The sequence below is a fragment of the Neoarius graeffei genome, chromosome 21 (assembly GCF_027579695.1).
Source record: "Neoarius graeffei isolate fNeoGra1 chromosome 21, fNeoGra1.pri, whole genome shotgun sequence".
NCBI lineage: Eukaryota > Metazoa > Chordata > Actinopteri > Siluriformes > Ariidae > Neoarius > Neoarius graeffei.
The window spans coordinates 39,019,964-39,033,128 of record NC_083589.1 but is presented as its reverse complement, the minus strand read 5'-3'; the positions used below and the strand labels follow the sequence as shown (position 1 = coordinate 39,033,128).

The following is a 13,165-nucleotide window of genomic DNA, read 5'->3' as shown; positions in this document are numbered from 1 at the left end:
TGAGGTAGTCGAAACGCGAGCCGTGTCAGGCTGAAGTGAGCTGAAAAAGGGTAGTGGAAAAGGGCCATATGCCTGCTATAATGTAACCGATGACATAAACTAAGTTAATATTAAATATTTCATTATAATAGTTAAATAATCATTAATAATTAAATATTTGTAAACAATATTGAACAATAATCAACTTTGGGGTGGTAACTTCTCTTCGCTTTGCATTAGGTCACATGTCTCCACTCCATCATTTATTATTTTCCTCACATAGCAAAACCCATCATGTTTTATTCCTTGAATAAAGTACAATTCAGCTCCTCAATTCACTTCATTTTCTTCGTGCACTCATTCCATTTATGAAGACATTGCAGTTACCTGAAGACATCTCCTCCATTTGCCTGATTGTATGATCTCTAGTGAACTTGACCCGCTGATGAGCCTCGATGCACGTGACGCAAAGGAATTCCACGCACTCCACACAGAAACCGGTTGCCTCGGTGTTGTCGTCGCAGCTCATACACAGCTGAAGGCAAAAAGAGGACCAATGCAACATGAGCAGATAATACAATAAAACAAGCTCGAGCACGGCTGTTTCGGAGATGCTCCAGTGGAACAATATTGCATTTCTGCTTGTCCTGTCGAGTAAAAGCCTGCGCTGAAGTACGAGAAGTTCTCGTCCTGTGTCACAAGCCCAAATAATTTCTACATCGTACTACAGGACTGCCTACTTTTTATAAATGCTTTTCACTACACCAGCCATGACTGTGCTGCCATTTAATGTGACTATACTACTCGTTCAAATATTTATACGGTCAACAAAACACAATGTAACGTATATTTAAAATTATCAAACTGACCTGTTCCTAAACTGAATGTCTGCAAGAGATAATTGTGATTTCAATATTGAGCAAGCAAAATAAATAAGGGTAAGAGTCTAGCCATTTCCGTACAGTGCCACTTTGCAAGCTTTCTTTCTCAGAAAGTTGTACTTGTTTTGGTGAGCCAAGATCATGCCCATTGTCAGACGATGACGTTTATGATGTACAGAAGTGTCTCCAAACCTACAATTAAAAAATTGAAAGGATACCCTTTTAAGGCAGATTAGATTGTCTCATCTCATTATCTCTAGCTGCTTTATCCTGTTCTACAGGGTCGCAGGCAAGCTGGAGCCTATCCCAGCTGACTACGGGTGAAAGGCGGGGTACACCCTGGACAAGTCGCCAGGTCATCACAGGGCTGACACAGACACAGACAACCATTCACACTCACATTCACACCTACGGTCAATTTAGAGTCACCAGTTAACCTAACCTGCATGTCTTTGGACTGTGGGGGAAACCGGAGCACCCGGAGGAAACCCACGCGGACACGGGGAGAACATGCAAACTCCGCACAGAAAGGCCCTCGCCAGCCACGGGGCTCGAACCCGGACCTTCTTGCTGGGAGGCGACAGCGCTAACCACTACACCACCGTGCCGCCCCAGATTAGATTGTCTTTTGGAATATTTCTTTAAAATTGGTCTCACTAGCTTCATTATTTCAGAACTCTGCTTACGTTTTTTTTTTTTTTTGGCCCTAAAATCAACCCAAATGAAAGTTCTCAGTGTCACAGAGTTTAGGGGTGAGAACTCTAAATCAGATTAACACACTTTGTATGATCACCTATTCACTAAAGCAGTGAAGGAATAAAATGAAATGCACCCTGTAGCACTTATGCATCACATGCAACATGCAAAACTCAGGCCCAATTTTAGTCTCATCCATCTCCACTTATTCTTTCAACATTCACTGGATATGAGCAATCGCACACACTGATTGGCTACTCTGTTACTAGGCTATCAGCTCATATACCGTGACTAGAGAACAACAAAATGGCGGCACGTGTTGCTGAACCAACCAAGGACAAAATAAAAATTCTACTCGAAAACAAAACCACAAATTACAAAAAAAAAAAGCAACAAAATATGGAATAAAAGTATTTAATGGTAAGAATGTATCATTTTTTATTTTTCAAGAATTACCATCGCATTTTTCACAAATTGTTTACATTCTAACTGGAAATGATTGTCAAACAGTTTGTATAAAAGTTTTTATTTACCAAATTTACAAAAAATAAAAATGATGTTTCTCAAAATCCAGTGAATGTGGATAGAATAAAAAACAGGTATTCCACTCACTCATTGTACATGGCGTATAGCCAACTCAGCGTTACGCACCTGGTTGGCTATCAGCTCATGTACGACTTGATTTCGTGGAGTAACTGTTAATTAGATGCTATAAATTCTAAGGTCGTTTCTTCATATTATTTTTCATGTCACTGGTGCTTATGAACATTATTGATATTCTTCATGCCATGATGTTTATCATCTTTTTAAAACTATACAGTTTATTATGCAGTAGTTTAGCCATCATTTAGGAGTGACAATTTCATATACTCATGAGGAAATGCATGAATATGGACCCTTTTCACGTGACGTCACGACAAACGCGGCCGCCATTTTGGACATGTACTACCAGTAGTTTACCACAGCCAGCATTGAGGAACGGCAGCAAAGAAAGTGTTTACTTTCAGCAAGACTTCCATCATGCCACTATATTGTTGTGCACCTGGATGTAGTAACCATCAACAAACAAGGCAAGGTTTATCATTTTATCGGATCCCGACGGAGAAGATGGATAGTGGCCATTAACAGATTGGCAGCCCTCGGCATACCAGCGCTTGTGCAGTGACCACTTTGTTGGAGGTAAGACGAATAAAATTAGCCAGAAAAGGCATTACATTGCTGTTAACATTCTGTGGCGGCGAGTGTGTAACCAAATAGGCTAAAATAACCCATTGTAACCTCTTTGTTCTTCTGTAGTAGCTATTAGCTAACGACATTAGCTAGCGTTGTGTTCCTTTGCTGTTGGTAGACTGTAGGACAGATCAGAGGCAGTGTCCTACAAACAGCGCTTAATTTGAGGGGGAGCAAGCCGGAGCGCGCTCCGGAACCTCGGGCGTTGGCTCCGGCAGCTATTTACACTGGATCCAGTGATCCGACACCTCTCTTGACTATGTAACAAAAAAAAAAAAAAAAAAAAAGATTGTCTTTAGGCTTGCCATCCTTCCACTTGCGAGTGGCAAGTGATCTGCGCTGGGATCACACACACAGCGGCTCAGTCCCGAATCGTGGCTCGTGCAATTCACTCGCGCGCTGTGTGAGCTGCGCAGGGCCGGAGTGCGCACCCTCCAGAGGGCACTCGCTGTTCAGGGCGGAGTGATTTGGAGCGCAGGATGCCTGCGGAGCCGAGCGTATCCATGTATTGGCGTTGCTGTGTGCAGACGAATCGTGTATTGGTGTTGCTGTGTGCACGCTAATCGCTTTTAAAAACGTTAATCTGATGATCCGCTGATACGGTCTAATGTAAACATGGGCTAAGTGTTCAAAACAAGAGGAACATGTATTTGTCTCTTAAATCCAGGCCGTTCCCTGTAATGTGTAACAATGGTTGGAGAAAGTAATGGCAAATAGCGAGTGCACAAACCATAGAAGGTAAACTGTACACAGCGCCAGGGCAGTGTGATGGTATGTCTACTTTTAGATTGTGTTAGCTTATCAATGAACACACTCGTCACTCGACGAGTTTCACGTCTTTACGATGGATACTTAAATGTGTGTTAGGTATTATTGTTGCAGTCTAAGCAGTCATTGTAGCAGCTAGATGAGCGAGAACCGAAAGGGTCTGTGCCATAAACCGTTATTTCTGTACGGCGTTGCTAATGTGTCGTTACTGTTATTTCTCCCTCTGCTCGCCCTGTAAATGCCCTACATCGCTGGATAGCGAAGGTGTTTTCTGCATCTCGCTCCTTTTTCTTGTATGTTCTCCGTTTGTCGCCTTCCTCGCATTCAAACCAATTCGAGCCAAAGTCTGCTACATGTCCAAAATGGTGGTCGCGTTTACGAAGGTCACGTGACTGAAAAGGGTCTATACTGCAAGGTACGCATGAATCACAGTTTAGCACGGTCGCCTCACAGCAAGAAGGTTCTGGGTTCGAACCCAGCGGCCGGCGAGGGCCTTTCTGTGTGGAGTTTGCATGTTCTCCCCGTGTCTGCGTGGGTTTCCTCCGGGTGCTCCGGTTTCCCCCACAGTCCAAAGACATCCAGTTAGGTTAACGTGGGGCGGCCTTGGGCTGAGGTGCCCTTGAGCAAGGTACCGGACCCCTGACTGCTCCCCGGGGGCTCTAGTGTGGCTGCCCACTACTGTGTGTGTGTGTGTGTGTGTGTGTGTGGGGGGGGGGGGGGGGGGGGGGGGGGGGTGCACGCGTGCGTGTGTTCACTGCTTCAGATGGGTTAAATGCAGAAGATGACTTTCACTCTGCATGTGACAAATAAAGGTTTCTTCTTCTTCTTCACATATTTTGTGGTTTGTAAGGAACCAGATCTCTCACTCATGACTGTGTGGGGATTTGTGGGTCAGCAATAGGTTTATCAGTGACTTAAGACACTAGCGATGGTTTACTCCATGACGCACATCCTACATACATAAAGGCACAAAATAAAAGGTTCAAGGGAAGGACATGCTAATAAACTATTTGTTATATGAGAGAATGAACTTAAATATGTCATAGGCAATGGTCGGAGGTGAAATGTAGAATATCAACTTTATTGTCTAGAAGAACGACCCAAAAAGCAAATTCAATCTTCCTGGTGTCTAATTTGCACCCTAAAATCCTACAGAATCCACTTTGAAATTACAATCAGAACATCCAAACTCCACACAGAAAGGCCCTCGCCGGCTGCTGGGTTCAAACCCAGAACCTTCTTGCTGTGAGGTGACCGTGCTAACCACTACACCATTCATTCTTGACTAGTTTGCTCATTAGGGATCTGGATTTACATTTGGAGTTCTATAAAGCTGCTTTGTGAGAATGTCTATAGAGATCTTGCATGTGACGTCACAGCCGATCCAGATTGTGACAGACGCCATCGTGTCGGTCAAACGCCATATTCCGCCTTCTACTTCTGGTTCTACTTCTGCTTTTACCTTTTCTTCTGGAAAACCCTACTAAATACAATTCTACTACAACGGCTGCGGCTACAAGCTCTCCCTACCTGTGCACGTTTTTGTTTTTTGTGTGTATTTTTGCGTGTTGTTCGTCTGTACCGGACTTCAATATCCACTACAACCATATGGACTTACTGGACATTGGTTTCCAGCAGAAAATGACGGTTTGTAGCGATTTCCATCGCATGCACAACATTCCGGACGAGAAAAAAAAAAACATTCCGGACGAGACCAGATTGCGAGACCAGCGGGGTCTCCGTGGATTGTTATCGGAAGCAAAGCGAAGGAGGCAGCGCCGGGAGCCGAAGCAAAAGCGAGGCTACAGGCAGAGCCGGCCTGTTGACTAAGCTCAGAAAACAGCCACTCAAACCTCCACTGCCAAGCCTCTACCTCTCCAACGCCAGATCCATGTAAACAACACGGACGATTTGGAATTACCTTATTCTATAATCGGCTGGTCAGTGCTATACTCAATACTTAAGTGACTTACCCATCCAGTGAGGATCATTTTCTTGCTTACAAGATGCCACATCTGAGTCGCTGACAAATCCTGAATTTCTGTAAAGATAACTGTCCAGAGATTTATAAGCACGCAGTGCTTCACCACTGAACAGCGAGAGAACGTTAATGAGGTAATTATACACGTCCGGGTATTCCACTGGCAGTTCAAAATCCGGTCGTGAAAACTCCGTCCGGAAAGCCATAAGGGTCACAAATCTGTAGATCGTTTATTTTAGACATATATCTAATTATCTGCTCATTAGAAAAATGAGCCGTGTAGCCCGTCAGTTGAAATTGATCCATTCTGTACACGAGTGCAGCAATATTCAGCGGTGTTTTTGACCGACACGATGGCGGTTGTGTACTTTCCGGTCACGTGACTGCAAGATCTCTATTGTTAAAAATAATATATAAAAGAAAGTTGAAATGTAACTGATTTGAAAAGCTAACCACCCACTTGAGCTCAGATTTTAAAAATAAAATCATGAATTAATTAAATAACAATAAGCATGAATATGTCCTAGGGCTTTGACCTTGGCCCAAAAATCATATTCGAAGTTCGTTTGGAAATTAATCTAGACATTCGAATAGTATTCGAACTTTTATTAATTATATTATTCTTAAATGCCTCACTAACACCTCGGCATCAAAATTAAATATGATATTCAGTCCACCAGGGGGCAGTGTTCAGTCAATGTCAATAAGATTACGTGCAGGAAATATGAAATATTCAGGCGTGTTTTTACAACCACTACTAATGAAACGTGCAGTGTCGTAGTAATTGGCATTATACCGGCTGACACTTTTAACGTTACATAATCCACAAACTTCGTCGTTTGTCCGTTGCCTTTTTTGTGTGAAACGCTGTTCCTTCGGTTTCCTGGTTGCTTGTACTGATGAAAGCCTCTAAACTGTAGCCTCACTGACAATCAAAGGGGAACGTTTACAAAATGAGCAGGTACTGCTAGGCCTACACCTAATCTGTGAGTTTATAACACTGCCGTTCCGAGCCCATTCGTGTTGGCTTTTGAGAATGTTTGTTTTGAATGAGACCGGTGTCAGCTGTCATGTCACTGCTTCCTGCTCGCGTCTCTGATTCACAATTCAAACAAACACAGACACGATATGTTATAAGATCACAGATTAGTTTTACGTGCTCACTTCGTTAACTTATGAACTTCATGGTATGTAAATTCCACCATGTGTAGGCTAAATTAATTTAGGCCTATAGGCTACTTACGCAAGTAAGCTAATAATTTTTTTTTAAATTTTTTTTAGCAACTATCCAAAGTTGACAAAAATAACAGCACATGAAAGCATTACTGCGCAGTGTCGCATAGTCTACGTTAGTAATTTCATTTCTTATGTTATAACATCAGGTGTACAAAAACCAAACAAATATCTGCAGAAAAAAAACAAACACCGATATTTTCAGAAGAAAAAGTCACATTTTATATTGCATTTAATCACATCAGCAGTTACATTACACTTCATTTATTGTAGGCCTATGTTGTACTTAATAAAGTCAGACTCTGTCCAATCTCGCAAAAATGACTGACTTCTGATGAGGAAATAAAAAATATTAGAGTTAATATTAGGAATTAGAGTGTCTATCTTCACCTGCCGGCGTATCACAGACCCCTCTCGCAGCCCCCCTCACCTTCTAGCGCTCCCGCGTGCAATGTCTTCAAGTGGGCCCTCAAGTTTGAAGTTGTTGATTGATAGGCCAATTTGTTTCCACATATTTTACAGGTAACCTTTTTTTTTTATCGCATTCTCCATCTTTTTTTTTCGAATCCAAAATAGCACCACGCATCACTTTTTAAATTCTCCGGAGTGCAAATCTCCAACATGCTAGCATCTGACTCCATTGTTCAATGCGTGCCAGCTTGACGCTAACGTCTACAGGTGCCCAGATAAGACAAAAGACAATGACCTTCGCGATTCACATAAATTCCACAGACGTTAAAAAAAAAAAAACCTGCGACCTGAACTGAAAACGTTTACAACCACATTCACAAAAATAAAAGAATTATGCCTAATGATACCATATACAGGTTCGAATATTTAGAGCTGCCTAATATTCGTTCGAACGTCACTTTTTTTCACAACATTCGAATTGTATTCGAATATCGAAGTTCGAAGTCAAAGCCCTAATATGTCCTTTATGGGCCCTGAAATTCTTTATAACCAGTTTCTCAGTGACAACAGAATTTCAGTACCTGACTGGTCTTCTCTACAGTGCTGCTTGGCACCTCCATAGTGTCCTTGGCAAAGAAGTTATCCAAGACCTCGACTTCCATGCACTCTTGATGACAAACCGGGCATCGGATCACATTCACTGCTGAATGCAAAGACAGAACATTAGTATCTTCCTGCAATATGGACTAGACAAGAGCTTTTTTACAGTTAACAGAAACACAGGTCATATCTTGGCTAGCCTTTGAGGTCTGGTCTGAATCTCAGCACAGCTTGGTGCTTTCTCTAGTCAGGTTTCCACAGCAGGCCACACAGTGTATGCTCCGTTTTTGTGGAAGTATGTTGGCAGACATATATATGAAGGTACACATGATGCTTGCACATCCTCTCGGATTTGAATTAAATCAAACCTAGTTTAAGTCAGGTGTGTAAAACCGGTTTTACATTGTGTGATTTCAGCAGTCTTTTACGATTATTACTACTCATGCTATACGAGATGATCCTCATATAGCACGGAGGCCCCCTCAGTGCCACTCGGACCAAAGACAGCAGACAAAGTGTCAGATTTTTTTTTTAATTAAAATCTCAGAGTGAGAGTGCTGTGATAACGGTTGTCTGAACTAGGGCATCGGATTCCGTAAAACAAACAGGACGGCTACAAATAGAGGGAATGGGGAAAAAGGTAAAGAAACATTTTAATAGTAAAAGAACGACCTGATTAAACTCAAGTTCAGGCTTTCGTCTAAACCGGGGAACAGGGGCGCTGCGCCCTCTTACTCTCGGCGTGCGCCCCCTTACCAAAATGCCGATTGAACCCCAAATCACATATGCTACTGCACAACATGAAATCTTTCTCAAAACGATTTTTTCTCCGTGAAAACATCCCAGCAACACCACGTGACAATGTGTCTGATCATCAAATACGTTATAATTACTCCAAAAATATTCCAATCATAGTAGATACACTGCCAGACGGTGCAAAAACAATCCGAATTGGCGTTTTCCAGACTGAGGCGCCATGTTGTTTAGTTGTTTACTTGTCGCGGCTGCTCTCGCGAGATTTGACATGGGTTACATACAAGGTCAGCTGACTTGTAGAGCGAGATTTCTCGAGACTAAATGACCTTTCACCTACCGGCACGGGAGCTTTTGACAGAAGTATTTCGCGAGTTGTTTTTGTTGACACTTGGGCATTTAAAGATGTCATCCCGCGGCACAAAACGGAAGAAAGCCAAAGACTGTCTGGGGCAGAAGAAGATTACTTCTTTCTTTTTCAATGTTGACAGACCATTTGTTACAATTTCCCTCTCCAATAGCCTCAGAATGTCCCATTGTAGCCTCAATTTTTCAAAGGCTTTGCACGGCGGGGGGGGGGGGGGGGACGGACAACCGGCACCATCCCCCCCCCGGTCGCTCCCTCACCATGGTGAGCGCCCTCATACTAAATTTTTCTAGAAAAAAACCCTGCAAGTTAACATTATCAGGGTTTTTTCTTGAAAAATTTAGTATGAGGGCGCTCACCATGGCAAGGGAGCGAAGCGGGGGGATGGTGCCAGTTGTCCCCCCGCCGTGCAAAGCCTTTGAAAAATGCTCCAATGGGACATTCTGAGGCTATCTAAAAGGGAAATTGTAACAAATTGTCTGTCAACATTGAAAAAGAAAGAAGTAATCTTCTTCTGCCCCGGACAGTCTTTGGCTTTCTTCCGCTTCGTGCCGCGGGATGACGACATCTTGAAATGCCCAAGTGTCAACAAAAACAACTCGCGAAATACTTCTGTCAAAAGCTCCCGCGCCAGTGGGTGAAAGGTCATTCAGTCTCAAGAAATCTCACTCTACAAGTCAGCTGACCTTGTATGTAACCCATGTCAAATCTCGCGAGAGCAGCCACGACAAGTAAACAACTAAACAACATGGCGCCTCAGTCTGGAAAACGCCGATTCGGATTGTTTTTGCACCGTCTGGCGGTGTATCTACTATGATTGGAATATTTTTGGAGCAATTATAACGTATTTGATGATCAGACACAATGTCACGTAGTGTTGCTGGGATCTTTTCACGGAGTCGGTAAGGGGGCGCACGCCGAGAGTAAGAGGGCGCAGCGCCCCTGTTCCCCGTTTAGACAAAAGCCTGATTATAGTGTTTCTAATTATGAAACCCTGTGTCCTGCATGATGCTGGATTGCACTGATTGCATGCAGTATATAGCAAGTTTCTGAAATGGCTGGTCATTATATGACCTTCGTTATTTAATCTCACACTGAAAACACACAATGTTATAGAATTTGCCAAAAAAAAAATTGGTTCATTTCATACAGTGTGACATGTAATAATCTTAAAAGACTTCATCAAAAATGTACGACACTCCCAGCACTTTGTTTTCCATGATCTTTGGTTGGTAATGGATTTTAATTGACTGCCAGTGAGTACATCGGCTAAGACTAAAGTTCTCAAATCACAACCAAAGAATTATTTTACGAGATGGATTTTTGCTTGTGACCGAAAACATACAGGATAAAATACAGCTCTAATATACCAGGTGAAATTTATTTATTCATAATATCACTGATTCAAAACCACGGTTTACTGCTCCACATTTAGGATAATTTAGCATGTAATTTTGGCAAAAATCACACTGATTTTTTTTTTTTTTTAAACCTAGAGGTGGATGATATGTATAAAAATGATATATACTTTTTGCACAGGACTGTGTTCCTCTGATAACAGAAACAAAGCTCCAGCTCTCTCTGCCCTTCATCTGTTCTTTCAGGATTTATCGCTCATGTGGAGTTTTTTTTATGCCAGAGTTGTTTAAAACCAATCTGAGTTTTCTGTGTCGAATGAGGAAGCGGCTTCACCTTTAAGAAAATCAAACACTTTCATGAAGGCGCTAACTCAAATGCAAGCAGTAAAAAAAAAAAAAAAGATTCTTAAACTCTCCTATCCTCACTTCTGATTTTCTGTTTTCATAAAATACATTTTAAATACAATCGTGAATTTCTCTGGAGTTTTCAGGTTGAGTTCCTCTCCTTGTATTCTTTAACCACTCATTTCCTCATTGTTCTTGAAGCATTTGCTTCTATTCGTTAACATTTCTCTTGATAGCAGGGAGACGGTAATGCCTTCTCTATTTCTCTGTTTCAGCAAGCAAAAACAGCACAAAAATTAACCATACTGAAGACAGATTAAGCCTTGCTTGTATGAAAGAATGTTTGTCTGACTCCAGCTGTAATTATCACATGTTGCGTGACGTCATGCACAAGGGGTCTATAAACAGTACGTGTACCAACAGTGGGGATATATAAAATAACTTACAAAGCAGTAAATGAAACCAATTCTAAGAAAACAGCCAAGACATAATGGCGGATACATCGTGAGGGATGCTTTTAGGAACTGAGGGGGAAAAATTTTTTTAAAAAACCTAATTTTTGTGGTGCTAGTTTGTAATATATGCTCATTCCAACTTGCCCGGTCAGGCATGTCGGGGACATATCCCACTTGCCTGAATGCATATTTCACTTGCCCTGGGCAATCGGGCAGTCCTTAATGTCGAGCCCTATATTTAATGTAACATAACTTAAGGACCATGGTTTTCTTGCGCTAACAAACCTGATCCAGCTCATACTCAATCATGAATAAATAAAAATAAATTCAGCAGGATAATGCTGAAAGCAGAGAAACTCTGAACATGGGCTGGGCACAGAAATGATAATGATCTGAAGTGATCATACATGGCTTGCCTTGTCCCTCAACTGGCATCTGGTGGTTGTTGCCCTGCTCTGTGTATGCCAGGCTCCTGGATGGGGCAGGAAGGCATCTTTTGCAGAAGGAGTGCAGACAGGGCAGCAGCTTGGGCTCCCTGCTGTGGAAGCTGAGCTTACACAGGGGACAGATGTCTAGCAGGCCCAAGCTGCCTTCCTCTTTCGGCTTGGCCTCTTGGATCGGCTTGCTCTCCGCCTCATTTTCCACAATGATCACGATATCGTCTGATTCGATCGTTTCTCCGTTTTCCTCCATGATCTCAAAGCACAACGTGTGTCTGGGTATTAACACTCCGTGATAACAGTAACGTAGAAGAACAATAAAAATCCTGATACTGATTCGTGTCGCCTTTCAGCAAGCGCATACTGGTGTCATCATGGACGCTTTCTCTTGTTTAGGAAAAATATAGAAAACCATTGCACATAGCTAAAACTACATGAGTAACATTATCACCGCTACTAACAATTAACACACTGAAAATATTTTTAATGGCTAACTCCAGCTCTATTAGCATTACCCGGCTAGCAAGACAAACGTTAATTACTAAACAAAAAAAATATCTAGACTACATATCGAGAAGAAACTCATTTCGACGAAACACACTTTACATACAATAAATACAGCATATTAGTGTTGAATGTGTACAAATACTAAAGCTTTTGTAGAAATTTAATTCGCTTCGAGCTTCTGTTTAACGCTGCTCTCTAGCTAACAAACAGACAGACTCAAGTTCAAATACAGCTCCTGACTCCCTACCTAAGTGCACTACGTACTATCACAACATACAGCTTATAGCGCCTACTTAGTGCACTATAACTTCAAATCGAATCTATTTGAGATTTAACCAATGTAACGAGGCCGCAGTTGTACGACTACGGAAAGCCTGAAGGGCCAAACTTCTTCCTGTTTAGTGTATTGGGTTTACGCAATAGGTGTCTCATCTCATCTCATTATCTCTAGCCGCTTTATCCTTCGCAGGCAAGCTGGAGCCTATCCCAGCTGACTACGGGCGAAAGGCGGGGTACACCCTGGACAAGTCGCCAGGTCATCACAGGGCTGACATATAGACACAGACAACCATTCACAAAAACTGTTTTTTTTTTTTTAAACAAAGCTAACATGACTGATTAACCTATTATCTACTAATATTTGTATATTTAGCTCATTGTTCAACAATGTCGAAAGTGGGAACTGATATGATTGATAAAACAAAAGATGGAAGAACTTAAAAAGTTTAGTTTATTCATGCTTTCTTGTTTGTTAAATCTGAATTTCAGAAGACTCCTGACCGGCTGTAAGTCCACCCCATTGTTTTTGTTATCAGTATGGGTTATTTAAAGTCCTTATTATTCACTTTCCGCTATGTCCCGCCTCTCAGCAGGGTTAACGTCCACAAGTCAATAAGAGGAGTATTACTGATTAACCAGTGAACATTATGTTCATGTGGGTTTCCTTGCAGAACTGGTTTTTATACTGTCCTTGCTAAGCTTGGCTCTTCTGAGTGTGATTTTAGATTAGTGCATTTCTAATAACAGTCTGGTTCGAAAGCTCTTGAGAAACAATGGAGCTGACAGCTAAAAGTCACTCTGTCACTATGAATAATGGGTTGAAAATCCCTCTTATGGGGATAGGAACTTATGGAGACCCTCGGACGGTAAGGGGCTATTGAC

The 13,165-nt window shown here is 42.0% G+C and overlaps 2 protein-coding genes across 6 annotated transcripts in view; one reads left to right on the top strand and one right to left on the bottom strand.

The window, feature by feature from the left end:
- trim24 (tripartite motif containing 24) overlaps positions 1-12,234 on the bottom strand; it is a 43,107-nt gene extending 30,873 nt beyond the window's left edge. The window contains exons 1-3 of one of the 5 annotated variants that reach the window (XM_060903097.1): positions 11,465-12,234; positions 7,761-7,882; positions 367-514 (exon numbers count right to left, since the gene is read on the bottom strand). In XM_060903097.1, the coding sequence (XP_060759080.1) occupies positions 367-514; positions 7,761-7,882; positions 11,465-11,750 (556 nt within the window). In that variant the 5' untranslated portion in view covers positions 11,751-12,234. The remainder of the gene's footprint in view (positions 1-366; positions 515-7,760; positions 7,883-11,464) is intronic. The other 4 variants (XM_060903093.1, XM_060903094.1, XM_060903095.1 and 1 more) reach the window with 4 other exon arrangements.
- Positions 12,235-12,662: 428 nt separating this feature from the next.
- The window catches only part of LOC132869727 (aldo-keto reductase family 1 member D1-like), a 31,776-nt gene continuing 31,273 nt past the window's right edge, over positions 12,663-13,165 (top strand). The window contains exon 1 of the mRNA XM_060903092.1: positions 12,663-13,149. Within this exon, the coding sequence (XP_060759075.1) occupies positions 13,057-13,149 (93 nt within the window). The 5' untranslated portion in view covers positions 12,663-13,056. The remainder of the gene's footprint in view (positions 13,150-13,165) is intronic.